At 41.1% G+C, this 23979-nt stretch overlaps 1 protein-coding gene across 2 annotated transcripts in view; it reads right to left on the bottom strand.

The window, feature by feature from the left end:
- Nucleotides 1-23979, bottom strand: part of LOC130017871 (phospholipid-transporting ATPase IB-like) — a 688232-nt gene that overhangs the window by 387505 nt on the left and 276748 nt on the right. For both annotated transcript variants that reach the window (XM_056108642.1, XM_056108649.1), the window contains exon 25: nucleotides 3886-4058. In XM_056108642.1, coding sequence (XP_055964617.1) covers nucleotides 3886-4058 — 173 coding nt within the window. The remainder of the gene's footprint in view (nucleotides 1-3885; nucleotides 4059-23979) is intronic.

Below are 23979 nucleotides of genomic sequence, written 5' to 3'. Positions count from 1 at the left end.
AAACTTTTTTCTTTAGTATCAGCACCTGGCAAGCAAAGATCATACTGCTCTAAAGCCTTGACTCTCCCTGGAGAACCTAAATGGACCCACTTTGATTTCTCTTTGAAAAGCCATGAAGTTATAGGATATCTGCTTTGGTTTATAGTTGACCAGACTTTTCCATGTTGCTTCACTTAAGTTTCTTGTGCAAAAGCTCACCAGCCAGAAACTCCATCACTCAAAGTGATAAGTTCATTGTCCAATAACCCAACAGTCAGAAGGGAGAATGACCTCCACGAGGACTTATTTATGGCTCTGGGTGGGATGGGCTTCATAGAAACTAGTTCACACCCACTTAGCAACTTAAACAAAGACATAGGGGAAATTTTGACAAAGTTTGCCACCACCACTCTTTCTACCCTTCTTGGGATTTGCACGTGCTTGGTTTAAATTTTCCAAACTGATTCAGAAAACAAAGCATAATATTGGCTGCTTAAAATGTACTCTCAAATGACATCAAAACACCAGGGGTACAAGGAAGAAAATACTTCAAAATTGTGTTGCAAATAATATCCTCAAAAAATTAAAAGACAAAGTGCAGAATGGGAGAAAATATTTTTAAATCATTGTAGCACTGTAGCACTGTCCTCCCATTGTTCATCGATTTGCTCAAGCGGGCACCAGTAACATCCCCATTGTGAGACTTGTTGTTACTGTTTTTGACATAAGGAATACGTCACGGGTAGCTTGCCAGGCTTTGCCATGCGGGCAGATTACTCTCAGTAGCTTGCCAGGCTTTCAGAAAGGGACGGAAGAATCGAACCCAGGTCGGACACACGCAAGTGCCCTACCAGCAGTACAATCACTGTATTTGGTATAATAACTGTTTCCAGACCATAGAGAACTTGTAGCTGAATAATTAAAAGGTAACTCAACTGAAAAATGGACAAAGGATCTGAATCATTTATTTTGCTAAAAGATATTAATTTGTATGCCATGGAAGACATGTGCATGCCAATAGGCATATGAAAATGTGTTCAGCTTCACTAATCATCACAGAAAAAAAATAATCTAATGAGATACAAATTCACACCAAGATGGCCAGAGTGAAAAACAAACAGAAAAATCAGGCAGTCTTGGACATGACTCAATGGCTAAAAATGCTCACCTTGCAAGCATGAGATTTTGAGTTCACTCACTGGCGTCACCATCCATCAAGTACGTGTACTCTGATGCTCACTCAGGTGTGTACACACCATCATGTGTGATCAAGCACCACCACTAATGTGTGTGAGTACCTGGCCAGGAATTGAGACTTCTAGGCAATATGTGTGAACACCACAGGAACATTACAACCAGAATGTGCTTGTACACCACAGCTAAGTACCACACCCTCCAAGAGTACTTATACTAACAACCCACCTACAGTGTGTGCCACGTGATGTGCACTGTGGCTGGCTGCAAGCCTTGCAACCAGGTAGGTAGATGACCAGCAAGAACTACAGTCAAGTGTCTGAGTAGTGCAGGTGTGAACACCACCCTCCATCAAAAGCAGCAATAGAAAGGGAAGAAGGAAATAAAATAACAATATAAAATTTCAAAATTCGACACATCTAAAACTAAATATTCACAAGAAGGGTGCAATCAAAGCTCTTACAAACAGCAGGAAGGAAATGATAGTGGTATCACAACTTTAGAAAATAGTCTGGGGGGCTGGAGCGATAGTACAGCAAGTAGGGCATTTGCCTTGCAAGCGACCAACCTGGGTTTGATCCCCAGCTTCCCATAAGGTCCCCCGAGCACTGCCAGGAGTAATTCCTGAGTGCATGTGCCAGGAGTAACTCCTGTGCATCGCTGGGTGTGACCCAGAAAGAAAAAAGAAAATAGTCTGATGGTCCTTTAAGTCATGAAACATGGAACTACCAGATAAGCCACCAATTCCACAAGAGAAATGAAAACAGATGTGCAGATGGAAGCTCAAACATGAATCTTCATTAGTGTTACTTGTGATAATCAAAAGTTTAAATACGACAAATGTCGACCAAACTGAACAGATTGCATGTGTCAAGCCCATCCAGTGGAATATTACTCAGTTATATAAGGGAAAGGAATGAAGTATTGATATATTCTACAGAAGTGCCTGAACTTAGAAAATGTTGTACTAGGTTTAAAAAAAAGCAGAGAAAGAGTGCATGCTATGTGGATACATTCATACGGAAAATTCTGAATGAGCAAACCTTTAGAGAGGACCACAGAGAGTCAGTTATTTGGTCAGGGAGGGATTGGCTTCTAAGGGTAAGAGAACTTCATTTGCGGGAATTTAAAATATTCTAAAATTGGGTATAAAGGTGGTTGTAAAAATATGAATATACTAAACACCACTGATTGTATTATACATTTTAAATGGGTAAGCTGCATAGTACGTGATTTGACAGCTCAAAATAAACTGAAAAATAAAAAGATGAGAGTGATTCCAGAAAACCAGGAAGCGTGGCCTTTCATTTCCAGATTTTCTGGTTCCTCTTGCCTGTGGAAAGCTCATTGCAAGTATGCCTGACTTGGAGATGAAAAGTTTCAAACACATTCTACTGTGTGCCTCAGTCTCGTGGTCCTCCAGAACTGCTGACACAGGCCCGAAAGGACATGCCTTCCCACCTCACAGGCTCCACCAGCAGCCATCTAGCTCCCACTGAACTCTGCTGGCATGTACCAAATGAAGAAAAGGGATCATGTTGGGGAGGATGAGAAAGTCCCTGGTGACTTCAAGCTTTGCATGTTATGAGTCGCTGGGCTGAATCCTCAGCACTCTCTAAAGTCACCCAAGAGAAGCAGGGCAATAAAATAAACTCACAGAAAAACAACCATTGTGTGAATACAGAGTTCAGGGTTCTGCACAGAGAAATGGTGGAAGAGGGTGGGGCAGAAAAACTGAGAGGTTGCAATTGGTCATTTTAAAATCTTACTTATCACTGTTCATAGGGGTCTAAAGTAAGTGGATAAAGAAACCATGGTATTATACACAAAGGAACACAACTCACTTAGAAGAAAAGACTAAATCATGTCTTTTGCTACAACATAGAACTGGAAGGGTCGCCTAAGTCAAGGATGTCAGAAAGAGACAGGCAAATACTTGGTGCTCTCAGTAAAGTGTGATGAGAAACAAAGCAAGAGAAGAGAAAATGTCAGGTGAAGACAAATCCTTGGACTCTGAAGGCAAAACAGAAGTTACCAAGGTAGTGTGGTAGGGGCTGAAAAGGATGCTCAAACTATGGACAGTGCAGAGGATAGCAGCAATTCTGTGCGGGGAGTTGAGTGGTAACATTGGGTCCCTGAAACATAAACACCCACATTCTTAGAAAGCAATGTACCTCCAATAAATATACATATTTAAGAAAAAAAAAGCTTTCCATATTTCATGCTAAACCTACCTATAGAGAGTTCTGGCTCGATTTTAACCCAAAACATTGCAAAGCCTGCACCAACCAATATCCCTTGCTGACCATAAAGCAACACTCACCAAACCTGAGAAAAGAGGCATCCAAACTCAACACATCTGGAAAGCTGCACCTCAAATCAAAGGACCAATATAAAGTAGAGATGATTTTTCTGGGTTCCCACACCAGCTTGAGGTGCTTTTCCAATGGACCCCTCTCCACTCAAACAGGGTGAATATGACTGGAGGCTCCTTTCTTTTCATAAACAAAATCCCACCCCCATCCTCCAAACATAAGAACCACCCACTGCTGCACACAAAACCTGCAAATGAATAATAAAATTTGTCTTTTTATTTCACCTTAAAAAATTTAAAAACCCATAATCGTAGCTTTCACATGCACTGAGTTTCTCACGTACACACAGGATACAGACAGAGCAAAAGAGGATCACACACAGCTTGTGCATCCCTACCTGCAGCAAATGACGGCTTTACAGGAGAGCGCCAAGTCCAGGAAGCTTCTCCGAACTTCAAAGGAAAGTGCATACTTCAGGGTGTGGCCATCGATGATGAGGGCCACATCATTCTCCTTTCCCAGCAAATTTCCAAGGTCAGTGCAGTGCTGAGTAATGGCTTCCCTCGTGGCCTGAAACAAGAGTGGAGAAGGGGAGAGAGATTAAAATATCTGTTTAATATGCAAAGACTGAAAATTTAGTCTTTTTTTTTTTTTTTTGGTGATGCAGCACTCGTCACAATATTGTATCAGTTTCAGGAACATTCTTTTACATGCCCATATATGTGTATACCACACCACAATCACTACCAAAGTTTTAGCTCCACTGAACCCTCTCTGATACCCGCACCTCCTGTCCTCTTCCCACTGTCCTCTGATAACTATCATTTTATACTGAAAATATAAAAGATAAAAAACACCTAATATACATATTAAAACTAGAATTCTAAACTAAGTTCCCGAAAATGAGGATTCTTTCATGACCAGTTGGCTATTAGTATTTCTCTGTGTAAAATATGTCAAGTTCAACTAGGTGTAATTTATGCATCAAAATTTCACTGTGCTAGCCTCTAGATCTGTTTCATGGGTAAAAACATTCCTGTACTGATATTGACATTGGGTATGTACAATTATACACTCTGGTTACAGTCTATGCTTGATCTAGAGTACCCAATTTTTCTCTGCTGGACCTAAATTTCCTACATTTTTGCAACTTTTCCACTTCTCAATGATGTATTATTATTCATTTATTTTTCTCATGCTTTTGAGGAAAGATAACACTGCTAGAACTCAAACAGTAAATATTTCTTATTCCTCACAAGGCAATCTTTGAATCTTCCCAAAGTTATTAGGCAACATACAAGTAACACAAGTCTTAAAACACATTCTCTGATGAGGGCTTTGGGTGAAAATAATTTCTTACAATGTATCATCAGAATAATCGATGCACATTTTTGTTATTGTTGTTGTTGTTGTTGTTGGCGGTAGGGACAAACCCTACAGTGCTAGGGGTGAGTGGTATGTGGTGTGAGGGTAGGAACTCAACATCTCACACATGCTCTATCCCTTGAGATATATCCCAAACACTTCATGTTGAAGAAAATATCTCATCAAATTAACTGCCAGTACCTTTCAAACAGCACTACCAACCTAAGTAAGTGTCTTGATGTGATGTCTGTTATTAAGTTAAAGAATAGAACTACTCTTCAGATTTAAAAAACCAAAACATTGTTCTGATCTTCCCAGTGAATTTATGACTATGAATAGGATATCTGGTTCAAATATAAGAATGCAATTTTTGGCTCATAATAAAAAATCTGGTTTGAGTTAATCAAGGAAGCACAAAAGTCTGCTAAAATTATTCTGTCTGGACAACTGTCCTTTGGCTAGTAAAGTTACATTTGTATATAATTTATCATAGGATAAGATAAATTACAGTCTTAAAGAAATACATTGAATGAACAGAAATCCTCCTACCCATGGCTCAATTGTGGCTTAGCTACCATCCAAAAGCCAGAACTAAGTTCATGTGGGAAAAAAAAACAGTAAGACTTGGACAGTATCAGATATGTTTGAGAAGTACATAAGATGTATTTAAGGCCTTACTATTCTACAGAACCAAAACCTGGAGTCTTACTAATCTCTTAAAATTGCAGTTTTCTCGTGTGTAAAACAAAACTAGGAACTCTGATACTTTATGGCAGAAGCTTCCACGGTCTGGAAGAAGCCTTCTAAAATACTGCGGAAATGACTGTGACAGTTATGCACACAGCATAGCATGGATCGTGAGTGAGAAAGACAGAGATGACCTCTTGGAGCAGGTATGCAAGTGAGAATAGATGTGACTTTCTGGCTATCTTGAACTGCAAACTATAGACATGTGGCGGTGTCCTTTTCACTAGCAGGGTGAGTATCAAGCACCAGGAAGGAAGTTAAACCATGTCAATAAAAATATTCACCATATTCCACTGATAGGCATTTTCTCACATAGAGGCAAATGGTTTAAAACAGTGACAGTTTCCTTGTGCTTAAACTGACTACCATTAAACACCTACATGAGTCAAATTTATTATAATCAACCTATAATCAATGTAGGAGTACTTACCATGTCCCCATAGTAATTACAAGCAATAAAGAATATATACACACAAATACATATACATATATGTAGAAGTGTGTGTGTATGTGTGTGTTCTATATTGTTTCCCCCCACAAATCTAACAATACAGCAAAAAAGCTGAGACAGCAAATATTTTAAATTAAGAATAAAATAATTCAATTCAATCGATTTGCTCGAGCGGGCCCAGTAACGTCTCCATTGTGAGACTTGTTGTTACTGTGTTTGGCATTTCGAATATATCACAGGTAGCTTGCCAGGTTTGCCAGGCTTTGCCGTGCAGGTGAGATACTCTCGGTAGTTTACCAGGCTCTCTGAGAGGGGTGGAGGAATTGAACTCAGGTCGGCCATGTTGGCCCCTTACAAGGCAAACACCTTACCCACTGTGCTATCACTCCAGCCCAGATAACAGCACCATCATACCCTATCCTGCTTGCCTCATTTTTGTAGTTGTCTGGAATCATACTCAATTGTAGATTTCATGAAGGAAGAGACTTTCTTTGTAAACCTCTAATCATGCTAACCCATCAAAGGTTCTCCATAAATAGTAAATAGCCTGAATTCATAAGTATAATGTAGCACTGTAGCACTGTCCTCCTGTTGATCATCAAGTTGCTCGAGCGGGCACCAGTAACGTCTCCATTGTGAGACCTGTTGTTACTTTTTTTGGCATATCGAATACGCCACGGGGAGCTTGCCAGGCTCTGCAGTGTGGGCGGGATACTCTCGGTAGCTTGCCAGACTCTCCAAGAGGGACAAAGGAATCGAACCTGGGTCAGCCGCATGTAAGGAAAATGCCCTACCCACTGTGCTATCGCTCCATAAGTATAATATAATGTACATATATACATATATGTGTGTGTGTGTTTATAACAAAAGATCTATGCTCTATAGATGTATCTAAATCCTGATGCTAATATTTCATTTTAAGAGCTAAAGGGCATAAACCACAGGTCTTGGAGGTTATCTGTTGTCTACCCTCCTTATAGGCCACTCAGCAGTTCCAAGTATATGGTCACTGTCACTGTCACTTCTCATCCCACTGATCATCGATTTGCTAGAGAGGGCACCAGTAACAACTCCATTTGTCCCTGTCACATGCTAGAGTAGCTCAATGGAATATTGGGGGCTCTTTCAGGATCAGGGGAATAAGGTCCATTTTTATTACCGTTTTTGGCATATCAAAGTGTATGGTATATTTTGATTATAAACCTTCCTTATAAACTAATAAATTTAAAAATATGTTAATTGTCAATCCTTTTTTCTTCTATCCTACCCCTTTGTTTTCAACTTTTTCTGCCCCTAACCTCCTTATCTATTTTCCATCCTGTTCTTACTTCACTTTATCTACCCATATTCATACTCTTTTCCTCTCTGAAAAATTTTCTTACCACTAAAACATTCTCCAGATCCACACTCCCAACTCTACCCTTGATTCGTTTGCAGCTGCTACTTTGCTTATAATTCCTATGCTTTTGAGTGCCCACTTAGCAATAATCTTTGAAACAAACCCAGACATGCTGCTTTCACCACACATGTATGCCAGAATATAGGTCCCTTCTGCACAGTTCTCAGGAAAGCCAATATAATGCGTTACTATCACAAATAGTTCCTCATTCTCAAATGCAACATGATTCAAAAGTCTATTCATAAGACACTTATTGGGCAGTAATAATCCATTTTCTCAAAGAAATGATATTAAAAATGGCTGGATATCAGAGTGGGTTAAGACCTACTTTCTAGTTGATAAAATTTATAAAGGAGTCTCTTTCCCTTTTTATTTCATTTTGTTTAATTTAGGAGCCATGCCCAGTGATACTCAGGGGTTAATTCTGGCTTTGCACTCAGGAATTACTCCTGGCTGTGCTCAGGAGACTGTACAGGATGCTGGGGATTGAAACCAGGTCAGCTACATGCAAGGCAAAGGCTCTGCCTCTGTACTATTGCTCTGGCCCCTTAAAGCTGTCATTTTAATTTAAAAAAATTACTGAAAGCAACAATAAACTTAGCTGTTATGAGGGGTTCAAGGAATTGGGGTCAGGTATTTCATTTCTAGAAAGATACAGAAACATTCCTAAATCCTTAATTAGAATTTTCCTTTTGGAAATATATATATACGTATATATATTTATATATGCATATTATACATACATATGTATGTGTGTATGTATACTAAAAGAGCTATGTCCAATCTTTTACACAACTACAGTTTTGTTTTTCTTCATAATTAAATATATAATACAATATAAAAAGTGTGGGACCACAAGTGAAGACTTTTTTTCCATGCCAAATACTACCCTTGTCCCAGCGGTGCTATATTGTGAGTTCTGCATTTCTTATGCATAAGGACTTTCACCACTTTACCACTATTTGCAGTTTTTCCAAACAGAATTATATAAATGCCATAAGCATGCTATTCTGTGGAAATAGGCATGAGACCGCAGAGGTTCAGCTCATGGGCCCTGAAGTACAACCTGCCCGACTAAGAGCGGAAGGATTCAAAAGGAAATTCTTCTGTTATCACTTTGACTTTACTGAACAAACCAGGAAAGGTGGATTTTTCTAGAGCCTAGATGTATTTCTACCAGTTCACAGATGGGATATCTTTTCCCCAAATTCAACAGTGTCAGTTGGCATGCTGGGATCTGAGTTCAAGTTTCCTCAAGCACCTCCAAGGGCGAGCCCTGAGCACTGAGCCATTAGCAGCCCCCAGGTATCAGCCAGTGTGACCCCAAATCCAAACAACAGTAACAACAAATTAAATACTTCCGGTCCCACTGAAATCTGTCAAGGAAGGTGCTGTTCTTCCTTGGTGGCTTGGCAGTGTCATAAGGAAACTGGTAGATGGCAGCAACAGCTGGTTTAGCCCTCACTTTGATGTTCCGCGAATTCCAAAAGGCTCAGAACTGAGGATACTGAAAGCCAGGATGGCTTAAGTTTCACAATTAGCAATTAAATCAAATCACACTCAGCCTTCATGTCTCAGAACAAACTCCCTTCTCCTGAATTAGCCTTAAGCTAATGAAGATCTAATGAAAATGCTCATCTGTACCAGGCTCAAAACAGTTCTGTGATTTTTATATTTGACCCACTCATTTTCCTTTTCCCTTGTCAACTTCTGGAGGAAATATCTCTTGATTGGACTCTCCTGTTCTTCAGATCTGCTCACCGCCAGTTCTCTCATGCAGGGTATAGCTGACACTTACGTATACATGTTACTCCTTTCCTTATCATTTTACTTCCAAAACAATACACCTTTTTCTTGATGGCATCAAAGTTAATACTCTCCCTGCTTTTGCAATTATGGGCCTAACCATTTAAAACTTTGTGAACGTTTTTAAAAAAGAACAAATACAGCAATTTCACTACTGGCTAATAAAAGGAGGCCTTAGTTAAAATTACATTAATAGCACAGTTCTATTTGGAGCTGATGGTGTAAGTAGAGCTCGTATTTTTCTTATGCTGAATGTTGCTTTGTCCAATCTATGACTATCCTTAAAGTTAAATTTGTATGTAGATAAAAAGAATCGTGGTTAAGTGTGTAATGTTTCAAGACAGATGAGGGGGTATCCCATAGCAATTAAGCAAACATTATCAAGATTATCAAGCTCCTTGCCTTTAAGAACTGCAGTGTCTATCCGATACTGGTACCTCAGGGAACCTCTTAGCAACAACTTAATTTCTCTACACTGGTCATACTTACTGACAACAAAAGATTTCAATTCCTGATGATGAATACTTATTTTCTCAGAGTAAAATAACCCAATTCACGGAACTGTCAACAGCAGATAAATTTTTATAGAAAACTTCCTATTTCCTTTGGGGACAGCATTTAATTATCCTTAGTTATAAACAGCATACAACAAAGTACACCCATTTAAAGTGAACAATTCAAAGAGTTCTTCACAACCATGTACCTTCCTTTACAACCAAGATGTGCTACATTTTCTTTACCTCAAAACATTTTCTCTTTCCAAGCATAAAACAACACTGCCATAGTCATGCTGCTGGACCCCACGCCAGAATGTTTCATTTGGGGCACAGGGAAGGTGGGTGGGTGAGGCCCCTCCCTGCCTCAAGGGACCCAGATCCAGCAGCCAAAAACCTCCAGAATTCAACCTCCGCCATGCTCATAGTTGCTCTCCACAAGTTCGGGCCAACCTCACCCATGAGTAAACCTATCCCTGGACCACGTGGTCACATTTTTGGCCGGCGACATCTCATACCTCACACCACTCATATTCCAAGAGTAGCTCACCACATTTGAGGGGGTTTAAAGTAAAAGGCAACCAATCTTAGAGGGAAAGATATATATTTCTGCAAACACACAAATATGTATATACATGCAGACAAGGCTCAACCCTTAACAACATATTAGTAATCTGTTATAGAAGGGCTTAATGGCCCTTGGGTGAAATACAACATCTTCACACACTCTCCCCTAAGAAACGTTTTTTGGAGCATTTTCAGTAGTTTATTTATAACAAACAATACAAAATAAATTATTTTGGTTTGGCTTTGAGGCAGGGGTTGAGAGTTGGGATGGAAACATCCAAATATCGTGGTGAGAAGGTGTAATGGTGGTAGGATTGGTGTTCGAATATTAAATGTAATCAAATATGGTTAACTACTTTATAAAATAATAAAAATTTAAAAACTAAATTAGTTAAATTGAATTTTTAAAAAAGCATTTTCTCTTTCCACTCTGTATACCATCAATCTCCTCCTCTACTCCCTAAACCCTTGCAATTATTTGCAAACTTCTGTCACTAATTTTGCAACCTATTTACTAGCCTAACACTTGAAGAGTTGTATTTTCTCAAACATCACCATTTATTCCTTTTGTTGCTAAGCTGCATTCCAGTGCACAACAGTAATTCAATATGTTCATCCATTTGCATGTTATCATACATTTTCAATTTTTTTTTACAGATTAAGGATATTATGAAAAATTCCACTCTAAACATTTGTATAAGATGTTTTGTGGCCCATTTTTTTTCTTCTCTTGAGAAGAATCTATAGTTGGGATTCCTCAGCTACACCCAGTGTACATATCCACACTGAGGAAGTATGTGCATAACATCATAGAAACTGTAAGATGCTTTCCAACAGTCCTGTCTTACCAGTCCTGTCTGAATGTTCTAGCAACTGCTTATCCTTGTCAACACTTGCATCATCAGTCTTTTTACTTTTTGCCATTTAAATGGATTTAATAGTTATAATTTGCCTTTCTTCAAATGGCTGATAGTGTTGAACATCTTCTAAAGCTCAGTGAAATTCTGTATACTGGGACTTAAAGACATATAAGCAAGTGAAGTGGAGTAGAATATTTAAGGAGTACACTACGGACAGTTTTTGCCTAGGATGACAACAGCCATGTACACAGGCTAGTTCAGAGAATTCTCTCTCTCTCTCTCTCTCTCTCTCTCTCTCTCTCTCTCTCTCTCTCTCTCCCCTCCCCCCCACCCCCTTCCCTCCCTCTTCCTTCTCTTTCTCCTTGTCTCACATATCTGAAATACACATAGACTCTGTTTTTGTTTTTAGGCCACACCCAGCGATGATAAGTGATCACTCCTAATAGGGTTCAGGGGACCATATGGGTATCAAATTGAACCCAGGTCAGACATGTTTAAGGCAAGCATCTTACCCAGTGTACTAACTCCACCCGCTGAACAGACTCTTGAAAACAAAAAACCTCAATGTTAGAAGAGAGATCCAGGAAACAGAACACATGAAAGAAACCTGGTGGCGGCTATTAACCAGTGTCATTTTTAACAGTGAGAGAGAGAGAGAGAGATTATTTATTCACTTAGGCTACACAGCCTAGAAAGTTTGAAAACTATCAATCACCACTATTTATTGAAAGAAAGACTCACGAATAACTGTGACAGAACTCAAACCTCTGAAAGGAAAGAAATGTACTTTTTTCATATCTCAAAGGATATTAAATAACAGCCTAATATGTATCATTTCTTTTCTTCCTGAAAACTAGGTTTTCATGCTAGTACCACAATCTTCTTACCCACTCTACAAATATATTCCTGAATAGCTGTTTAGCATAAGATCTGAAAAATAATATACGGCGTTAGAAACATTTGCACTTTGAACCTCAATTACAGATCATTTCTCCCCACACACACACACCCTTTTTTTTAAGATGTGGAATTCTTCTGAAAGTGGAGAACCTTTTTCCTAGAGTAGACTTATTTCGAAGTGTGAACCTTCTACAAGAAGAATGTGAAGTCAGCATCACACAGCTGTGTATAAAATGAGCCTCTATAATTCCACAGAACAGTTGCTTGTCACACATTTGTCCAAATTAGAACTCTGAAAGTCACTGTATACTTTGGGAACACAACCGCTGCCAAATTTAATATTACCACACTGAGAGTGATTTTCCCAAGAGCAAAACAACCTGAGATCAATGATTTCATGTTCTGACCCCCAGGAACTTCAAATTTTTCATTCTAACAGAGCCATGATATTAGATATTAGAAGTTCTAAAGTCTCTATGATTCTTGGAAGGACATAAAGTGTCCAAACCTAACACAACAGTGATTGAGTTTACAAAGAAACCAATGCATGAAAGAATTTGGAATTCAAGTTATCCCAGCATGTTTTAAATAAGTTGAATGTTTAAGCAGGACATTAAATTTTAGTGGAGGAAGTCTTAAGTCTCTTTGTTTCATACCAAAAGTTAAGATGCCAACTGTAAACTAAAGATATACATGGGGCTAGGAGTAACAAATGCTAAAATCCATCATATCATCAGAGAAAGCACAACAAGGACTGTACAGATGCTCAGGCATTGCTGAGCAATGCTTCAATCAGCAACCAACAGCACATAAGACATAAATCCCAAAGGGCTAGACCAAATGGGTTAGCACGTCCTATAATACACCCCACCTTTAAGTGATACACAATGTTCTTACTTATTTTAAGATAAAAGCATTTCTTTTTTCATTCTTTTTTAAAATTAAAGAACTAAGATTTACAATAAATCAATTTCTTTTTTAAAAATGCTTTAATTTGGGGAACAGCTTTATAGATGCCATGTTGGGGAAAGAAAAATAGCCTTATTCAACTTTGCAACCTTAGAGAATTAAACTTTCGTTTTAATATTTTGTTAACATAGACTGCACTTACTACTTATAAAGTCTTCTTTAAGAGGAATCATGCACATGTCCAGACTGTGCAAACAACCAATGAAAGAGTAAATATATTTCTGAAAGTTAAACAGTAAAGGCAGATCATACCAAAGATTCTGAATGTATGTGTTCTGCAAACAGGCAATGGAGAGTGTAACTAGATGAGGGAAATGGTCTTTGGACTCGCCTCCAATAGCTATTGAAGCCAAAACATGAGACAACAAGGGCTAGGCCAGCTCCTACTCCCACGTTCCCAGGCTGCTGATGGAAAACACGCATCCATGGGATCTCTTTAAAATTGCCTTTTGTCATCAGGGTGGAAAGACAGACAGAGGGATGTGAAAGGAAAGCACAGTTCTATAGAAACCCTGTGCTACATAAAAAATATTTCAGGTCTCTGTGGAACACTGTTAGCATACTTAAAATGAGGAACAGGTAGGGAATTTGTCTTGCATGCAACCAACCTGGAATTGATCCACTAGCATCCCATATGGTGCCCTGAGCAACACATGGAGTGATTGCTGAGTGCAGAGCCAGGAATAGCCCCGAGCACTGTGGGGTGTGGCCCCCAAATAAAAATAAAATAAAATGAAAACCAGTTTCTAGATAACACTTTCTGGTTGGTAAAGGCGGGGCATACTCTTTATATATTTCTAGGTAAATAATTATTTTTTAAAAAGCAGTAGGAAAGGCACACAGCCGCAGAGAAGAAAGGCCACTGGGCGGCTCCACAGCTCCCGGAGAATGCACCAGGTCCCAAAAAGAGCCGAGATCACCGGGAAGTCCCAGATGGGCTAGGTGCCGCATCCTGCCTCCTCCAGATGGAACCCCGGTGACCAGGAGCCTCTACAAGCATAGCTCAAGTATGCAGGAACCAGCACTTTTACTCCAAATCGTGCGGGTGCTTATGTGGCTGCGTGACATCTCCCTACATACAAAGTGATCAATGGAAAGTAAATCATCCAACATTTCTCCTTGAAAATCAGGCTTAACTCTTATACAAACCACAAAACCCAATAGGAGAGAGAGAACAAAAGGGAATGCCCTGCCACAGAGGCAGGGTGGGTTGGGGAGGCTGGGGGGTGGGAGGGATACTGGCATCCGTGGTGGTGGGAAATGGGCACTGGTGGAGGGATGGGTATTCAAAATAAATTAAGTAATTAATAAAAGAAAGCAGGAAAGTAGGAAAGCAGGAAAGTAGGAAAGTAGGAAAGTTCTCATTTTCATTGGAGACTTCCACATGGGGTGATGTTGTGAAGTGAAGATCTCACCATATATACCAAGCTAGAAGGCTTCCCCAATTGTGTAGACTCCACAACAAATGAGGCTCTGGGCAAGGCTGGGATGTGCCTCACCTCTTTTCTACATGGACAGGCAAGACTCCAGTGTAGAAATGGCCACACACCCTGAAATTCAGCGCAAGAGGAATCCTTCAACTTTTACTTCACAAGCTTCTGGTGGTAAAGAGAGACAGAGGGGAAGGGGCACCTGGGGCCACCCTGGGCCTGGGCCTGGGCCACTGGACACTACTCTGAAGACAGAGCAACTCATAAACACTCAATCCATCATGCCCCACAGACACCCACAACGTTCCCGCCCAACATCCAGCCACTATTGCTTGTTCTTTGTTAATCACAGAATCTTCTCAATGCCACTGAAGAAGGTAAAAACTAAACCTTTGGGTCTTTTCCTTATCAGACCTTCTGGGAGAAAGAAAACAAATAAATCACTTAGTATACAGCAGGTGCTAAGAAACAAGGGATGCTTTCCATCCCTTGTTTGAGAGAATACCTGAGGCTTCCTGATCTTTGGACAATGGCCAGAACAAACCACTCACTGTCTGCTGTGCATCTTCTCTCCTCATACCTCTCTAGTCCCTTAATTGAACATTCACACATTCAGTGAGCAGTTGTAGAACACTGATGTGGGGGACTAACTGTGCCTGAAAATTCAAAGGCACATTTAATCCCCTCAAGGGACTTCCATTAGTGGATAGACACACAAAGACAAAAACTTTACACATGTATGTGTATGCGCCATAAGTGGACAAGAAGTAGGGCTTAGGAGATAGGAGTTCATAAGTTCATTAGGGGCTTCAGTCAATGGGATTGAGACTGACTTCCATGCCAACAGTTAATGCTTAAGTGGACAAAAGGTCCCAACAGTCCACTTGAATGACCAGTGCCATCAATTAGTTGATTTGGGACTAATCAATAGGTTAATCACCCCACATTAAAAAACAACACTGTCCTCCCATTGTTCATTGATTTGCTCGAGCGGGCCCAGTAACGTCTCCATTTTGAGACTTGTTATTACTGTGTTTGGCATATCGAATACGTCACGGGTATCTTGCCATGCTTTGCCGTGCGGGCGAGATATTCCCGGTAGCTCCCTGGGCTGTCCAAGTGGGGTGGAGGAATCGAACCCAGCTCGGCTGGGCAGGCTGTGCACAAGGCAAACTCCCTACCGCTGTGCTATCGCTCCAGCCCATTAAAAAACAAAACAAAACTTTTTTCCACCAAAATTTAAAGGGCAGAAGACTTCACATAAAAAATTCTGATATGCGACCTGTTTGAAATAAATGACAGTATCTGTGCACCCTGGTTTCATGTTCTTGCAAAGCAAAACCAGTTACACGTGACAAGTGTCTGCACCTGCTCTATAGCTGGCCATGGGGCCTTCCAGCCTCTACCACCCTCAAGAGACTAAGAGGCTGAATGCCACCAGTGACTAGACACTTGCTGCTATGTTTCTATGAACCCAAATCTACAGTAAAGGTGGGAGTGAAAATTCTAGGCAGGCCACAGGTTTCCACAGGACTGTTTTGGGGTCTCGCGTCCCTCATCTCAGCAAGCCCTGTGCTCCATTTCTTGGGACAGCCCTCACAACAGGGCTCTCCTCAGGGCTCTGACGAGCTGCTCTTCAGGGTTGTCAAGGGCTGTTCGTGACGGAGACACTAGGCCAGATTCAACCTCAGTGAGGATGGTTCAGCCTCTCAAACTAAATTAGCAATGTTAAGAGAACATACATGTTTTTCAGACTTGAAAATAGAAATGGTTGTCAGAATAATGAGCATTACCTATGAATTCTTAAGTTGCTTTTTGTGGAGACTTCACCTTTCATCTAAATACATATACTCACATGCACAACTTTTCAAATGCCTAACCAAGGACAAAATAATTTTTAAAAAAGGGATAACTGCTGTAGTTGTGAATAAGAATAAAGAAATAAACCTTTCCAGGGAAGAAATAAGAAAAAGAAGAAAATTAGTAAAAAAATATAGACAGTTTATATGCTCAGACCTTTACAGAAAAATATTAAAGTAAATTTTATTTTATTTTATTTTATTTTTGCTTTTTGGGTTTTTGGGTCATACCTGGCAGTGCTCAGGGCTTACTCCTGGTTCTGCCCTAGGATTTACTCCTGGCGGTGCTCAGGGGACATATAGGATGCTGGGAATTGAAACCTGGGTAGGCAGAATGCAAGGCAAATGCCCTACATGCTGTGCTATCGCTCCAGCTCCTAAAGGAAATTTTAATACAGGAAAACTTAATGGGGATTTGGGCTGAACTATGGGAACACCAGTTTAAAAAAAAAAGAAAAAAACAACTCCAGCAATCTAACTTAAATCTTCTACTCAGCTTCTTTCCACGCTACTGTCACTGCATTCAGTGGCACCAAACACCCACATGGGGCATGACTGCAAAGACCATAGCCATATTAGTTCCTACCAACACTCTCCCTGGTACTTGAGCAATAATTAGGCCATCCTATTTGTGGGATATATATATATGAGCATACTATGTGAATAATACCCCCAAGACAATAGAAACAAGGGCCAGGAGAAAGCTTGCCACAAAGTGGGAGGGGGAGTGCAGTTAGCACAGAGAAGGGATCACTATGACAATGATAGTTGGGGATGATCACTCTGAGTGCTGAAAGGCAGTAAAGTGATATGCATGACATCCTTTTAGTAACAGTATTGCAAACGACAGTGCATAACAGAAAAATAAGAGAGATTCAGAGAGAAGAAAAGTGTCTGCCATAGAAGTAGGCTTTGGAAATGTGGGGGTGGGGGCAGGGTGGACAGGAGGGAAACTGGGGACATTGGTGGCAAGAAATAATGAACTGCTGAAGGGATAGGCTCTGGAATACTGTATGACTGAAACTCAATCATGAACAACTTTGTAACTGAATATCTCATGGTGATGAAATTAAAATTTTAAAAATGGGCTATCTCTCTTTTCTTGGCGGGGGAGAGGTGGTGATTTTTGTTTTGTTTTCCGGCCACTTCTGGTAATTCTCAGGGGTTACTTCTGGCTGTGCACTCAGGAATTACTCTTGGTGGAGCTCAGGGGACCATATGGGATGCCAGAGATCAAACCTGGATCAGTCACGTGCAAGCAAACGCTCTTCCCGCTGTGCTATCTCTCTGACAATTCCTCTCTGGCACAGCTCACACAATCAGTCTACTGGAACACAATGTCACCTGCGCCTTGAAGACACAGTGAGAACTGGTCACTGCTCACCACCACTCTGCTGAGGAACCTTCCTTTCCTGAGCTGTCCCCACAGTCCATTAAACAGTTCCCTCCACTAAGCTTCCCCTGTACTTGCATCTTAACATCACAGAGATCTGGGAGCATATGAGGTAGAGCCTGTCACTGTATTCAGTTTCCCAATGTTTCTGTTCTCTTCCAAGTAAGACACTCCTTATGTTTTCTTTCCAGGGCAGAAGTAAACTTTTTTAAGCCTATTCATTAAATAAGGTATGCTAATGTGTGCATTAACAGATCCGAGCTTGTTGCAATGCAAAATCTCAGAAACTCCAGAAACTCCTTCAACAAAACTATTAAAGGTTTCTGTTCAGTCTAAATTGAATAAGCGCTAAAACTCCCAGGGGCCCACATTCACTAGGCAGATATGCTGCAGGTTCCATACACTCTACTTTCCTTCACAAAAAAGCAAAATTACAAAAGCCCCAAATATGCAGGAGACAATGAGCTGCCGAGGACCAAAGTGTCTCCAGTGCTTGGAACTAGCGTAGAAAAAGAGAGAAGTAGCTCTATTCTTCAGACTTGCATTTAATAGGTTCTAAATCCAGCACAGATTTGACCTTTGCTTTAAACAGATTTTCTTGGAGAGGAGGGAAGAAAACATTGATTCATCTGAGACTCCTGAATGACCTACTGTTCACATTACTTGAAATAAAGTCTGCTTTAAATCAGAATTCTTGAGACACAGAAATAAATATACCGAGAGGTTTCTAATTCTATGCTTTCACCAGCTGATTATTTTCATTCACAACAGTGGATGAACTCGATATGGTCTTTTCAGAAGAAGACCCATGACCACAGAGCTGAGAGCACAGAGGAATCAATCAGATCAATGCCATCCAGGCCCCCACTGCAGCTGGTCTTGTGATCAACACTTGCAACAGAGCAAATAAGAGAAGTATGTGAAATGGAGATGACTTTCCAGAGGTTTGCCATGATGGTCTTAATTTTGCAGCATTTGGTGGATAAGGAAAACTGAGGAGCAGAAATATTTCCAGTAAGATTGAAAAAGGTTGGCGCAGAATCATTCAATAAGAGGATTGTTCCCTCAGTGAACTGGAAACAGACAAACTTCCCCTCTGCTAAACACAGTCATTAAGATCAAGGTCACAACTTGAAGATCTAATTAGGAGATTAATATAAAATCCTGGTCCTAAACCTCCTTAATCTTTTCTTCAGCAGTTTCCTTTCTTTGCCAGACGTTGGAGTATTTTAACTTCACTTTTGTAGCATCCTCAGAAGACAGTTGAAGAGATAAACACAAATTTAAGCTTATTAGAAATTTGCCTATTGATCTGTTTCTCTTTAGGGAAGAAGTTCGAAAATGTGCTGTGAGTACCTTGTAAATAAATGACCTCAGGGCAACAGGCTGGGAAAAATCAAGGCACAATTGTGACTTTAATGAATGGCAAAGTCTGTGGCCAACTGGAAAGGGCCAGTGTCAGCTACAGACACTCAGAGCACTATCCAAACAAAACACTGCTGCAGGCTAAAGTTGACCCACTGGTCACAATTTGCCACCACAATTAAGCATGATGGTAGATGCACATTCAAGAAGGAAATTATTTATATACATTATTTTGCCCAAACTATGAACAACTTTGGCCAGATTTCACAGAAGCCACCAATGGCAGCTGTGCATCAGCTTCTATTCAGTTGGGAGCAAAGTGAGGGCCACTAGGCAATTAAGTTGCAAAGACAACACAGTCCTATAACCATTCACTTCAAACCTGTCCTAATGGCTAAAAACAATTGGATTTTTAGACTGAAACAAGGACTCAGTGATTAAAACCACAGCTTTACACACACACACACACACACACACACACACACACAACAACCCAGGAGGATGAGTTACCCTTGGCCATGTCATCTAAGATTGACCAGGGAAGGAACCAAGAGGCAGTCAGAGAGAAACGGCTAGCCTCGAGTTTGGGCAGACATGGCTCACCTTTGCACACAACTAAAACTTCACTTTGGGTGCTACTTATACCTTTGCAACCACACGGACCCACTTTGCATTTGTGCACTGTGCATTTCATTCTACCCATCGCGGCTGCAGCAACTTTTTTTTAAATTTTTATTAGTGGGACACCATAAGGTACAGTTGTAGACTTACAAATTTTTGTGCTTGGATTTCAATTATACAATGATCAAATACCCATCCCTCCACCAGTGCCCATTTTCCATCACCACGGATCCCAGTATCTCTTCCACCCCCATTTCCCCCATCCTACCCTGCCTCTGTGGCAGGGCATTCCCTTTTGTTCTCTCTCTCCTCTTGGGTGTTGTGGTTTGCAAAAGAGGCATTGAGTGGGAATCATGTTTGGTCTATAGTCTACTTTCAGCATGCTTCTCCCATCCTGGGAGGATCCTCCCAACACCCTTTATTTGGTGCACCCTTCTCTGAGTTCCCTTTTCCCCCAGCATGTGTGGTTGGCCTCCAAGTTTGACCTGTCATTTGGGCACGCCATTTTATTCTGCTCATGGTCTCTTGTTCTCTCTGTCTTTGAAGTGATACAGCAGAGAAGGATTGCATGTTTGGCCTTCTGTTTTATGTTTGACATGATTAGAACCTTCGGCCACTTAGAGTCAGTGGCCACAGAGCCTTTCTCTATATTAATAACGTCTTTTTAAAAACCCAAAACAAGTAGGATTGTTAGGAATGAAAGGAAGCCATAAAAACTGCTAGCCAGAAGGGACATGGATTATACCGCAAGAAGCTCTGAGCTCCAAGTCCTGTAAGAACACAAACTTATATCCTTGAATTAACTTAGCCATCTACCATGGGGCCAGAGCTTTAATGTTGCTGTAAACCAACCCATACATGTCAATCCTTAGGGCAGGCCTACCAGTGCAAGAACTTTGGGGAGAGTCATCCTGCAGCAGAGAACTGGGTTCACCACTCCTTGGGGTGTAACCCAATCGCCCAGCCTGCAGGAACTCCAAAATGACTGCTTTCAGAGGAAAGCGAGCCAGGAGAGTTCCAAAGGACCCCAGCCTCATCTCCAGCAGTATGCCCCCTGGAGATTAAAGACCCCCACAATGAAGAAGGTGGGGGAAATTACTCTCCCACGAGCTTTCAGAGTTTTCAGGACAGATAAAGAGAGCTGTAGCCATTTAAAGCGGCAAGACCAGGAAGACAACTGCTGAGTGTGAGCCAGCTGACATATTCTCCTCATTAGGAAGGGGACCAGAGCCCCCATAAAGGACTATGGGAAAGCACTTAGTCCCGATTACCATCTCTCAAAACTATAAGGTGTTTTGAGAGGATTGTGGAAGAAGGATCCGATTAATAACAGGAACCCATAAGAAATAGTGGAGAGCTGAGAAGAAAGACTTGAGAGATGGAGCATGGCAAACTGATACCAACTCTTCACTAAATCCTCTGTGAGCCACAGCAAAGCTGCACAGCTCCTCTTACTGGACTAGAGTCTCGCTTACAGAGAAAGACAATCACAGCTTTTTTTCTTTTTCCCCTCCAAACTCAGCTTTCCTTCAAGTATATTCTTATACACAGAGTGAAATAAAGAAACTAATTTAGTGTGGTTATGTTTCTATTGGACACATTTTCCTTCCACACATCAGCCAGGGACCAGAGTGTTTCTTTGGCCTGGACCGGAGTCAAGTGTGATCCGTGCTGCAGAGACTCACCCTTGTATCAACTGGAGGGTGAGCCAGACCACACCCCAAATCAGTGGCCCAAGTGTTTCTCTGTTCCCTTCTAGTTTAAGAGGTGCATGAGAAAAGGGGAAAACAGAAGTTCTGTCTCCTTTTCCCTTCCTTCCTTCCTTCCTTCCTTCCTTCCTTCCTTCCTTTCTTTCTTTCTTTCTTTCTTTCCTTCTTCTTTTGTTTTCTTTTTTTCTCTCTCTCTTTTTTTGTCTTTTTTGGGTCACACCCGGTGATGCTCAGGGGTTACTCCTGGCTCTACACTCAGGAATTACTCCTAGTGGGGCTCGGGGAACCTATGGGATGCTAAGAATCAAACCCATGTCAGCTGCATGCAAGGCAAAATGCCCTACTCACGGTGCTATTGCTCCAGCCCCTATTTTTTCTTTTGTCAGTATTTTAGATCACTGGCTTCACATGTCTTCAGCAAATAAATCATTACTGAGCTGCTCTCAGCCTTCTTTGTTTTGGTAAGGGGTTGGAGGGAGGTAAGAAGAGAAGAAATCAAAGACTGATATCCTAGACGACGGAACAAACCTGGCCACAAGTTCACAGTGGCATTATTTCGTCTCCAACAGGAACAAAGAGCCAACCCTGGAACTATTGGAAGCTGCAAGAGTAGCTTCCTGCTCACTTCCTGCCCCAGGCACAGACTCAACAAGACAGAGCACTTCTCCAAGCCCATAGTGGTCAGCACCAAAACACACAGGCCTTTCTGCTACCAGCCTTATGCACCTGACAACCTTTCAAAGAATTATGATGTGAAAATACTAAAGTAAACAATAAGTGAGGGGTACTGAAACATTTCATTCTGCTGCTAACAGAGAACTCTTCTGAAGCATTAGCACTAATCCCAATTTCTTATTCCAATGCAGAAGGCTAGGATAACAATTGAAAGCCACTTGTTCCCATCAGACCTGACGGAAGACATAGATTCATGGAAGACAAAAGCACTGAGCCTGCAGGCCTTTTGCTACCCACAGGTCCTCAAAATTAGCAAATCTTCTTGGGCTCAGTCCTTTGTACTTTTTTCTAAATATCTGCCCAGCCTCCAGGCTCTTTTCTCCAGAAAATCAACATAGAATTCTCTTTTCCTGAGGCTCTTCCTGAAAAGAAGCAGCTGTAAATTATATCCTTCTCTTGGTAGGGAGTCAGAGTGCCCAGGCACATTGGTTGTTTGCATTTGCTGCAACAGAGTCTCAGCAGAAAGTGGCTGGCACACAGGACTCTGATCTTTTATTTTTTAATTTTTTTAATTGAATCACCATGAATTACAAATGAGCAAGCACCATGAATTACAAATGTGCAAGGTTACTCATTATTGAATTCCAGGTGTACAATGTTCCGGCACCAAACCCTACATTCAACCACTCTCACTCTCTGCAGGTGGGAATTTTAACTGATCCAGCCTTTTTGGAAAATGGTCTGGTCATTCCTCTAAAAACTAGCACTTCATGGAGCTTCCATGTGACGCAGCAATTCTACTTATTGGATTGTACCCCAAGGTCCCAAAAACACAACGAAGGAAAAATATCTACACGACTACATTCACTCCAGCACTATTCACAGTACTGAAGATCTTGGTCTTATTTAGCTGACAGAGTCCGTGTTATAATACCTCTGAAAGAAACCAGACAGAAAAGAAACTAGTCTGAATTGCTCAGATGAGTCAAGCCGTAAAGCTGCTTCACAATTATGGCTCAAGTCCCTCACTACACTTTCAAAGAAGCAGGTAAAGAGCATTATGATGCTATGACCAGGTTTCAAAAACACTCCCACTTTCTCCAGAGACCCCCGATGCACTTTAGACCGTGAGCACTGCTGGAGGGCTCACACCAGCATGGACCCCTTCTTCTTCCTGATCTTTTGCCACTGTTCTTTAGGGATGCCAGAACTGCTCACATCAAATTAAAAGTATGCTCATAGTGGTCAGCCCACGAGACTAAGCGTGTGTGGGGTGAGGGGTGGAGGAGGCTTGGGCACATTTTTTTTTTGTTCTGGCACTTAACTCTCTGCTTGTCCCCTATATGCATGCCACCTCTTCCCTTTTCATAGGGACACTGGCTGTGCTGCATTGAAGTACCCCCTCCTCAGCTTGAGCTTATCTTAATTAACGGCATCAGCAATGACCCTATTAGCAAAGGAGATGGCATTCTAAGATACTAGGGGTGAGGGGGTGGGACTCTAAGAAACACATTCAACTAGTGAAAGCCATGAAGCTGGACCAATCATACAAGAGAAACTCAATATCAGAGTGCCCTTTCCATTTTTCTCTCACTTGTGGTTTGGGCCACCCTTTCAACACTGTCTCCCTTCCTTTCAAAGTGCGTTTTATTCTCTAAGTCACTGATGACTTGCTCTCAGATCTTTCTCTGCTTGACCTGCTTATCAAAACACTCTGGCCTTCTCAGACACAGATGCTATCCGAACCCCCTTGACCTTCTGTTATTTCTACTAGCCCTGATCCACAATCTCTATTTTCAGCTCACATTCTCAATCTACAGAGAGTCAAGGAAGAAAGACCCTAATCACATCAACTTGTCTCATTTACCATCACTTGACCCA

The sequence above is a fragment of the Sorex fumeus genome, unplaced genomic scaffold (assembly GCF_029834395.1).
Source record: "Sorex fumeus unplaced genomic scaffold, SorFum_2.1 ptg000008l, whole genome shotgun sequence".
Classification (NCBI taxonomy): Eukaryota; Metazoa; Chordata; class Mammalia; order Eulipotyphla; family Soricidae; genus Sorex; species Sorex fumeus.
Note: the sequence above shows the minus strand (reverse complement) of the source record. Positions and strands in the feature narration are given on the sequence as shown.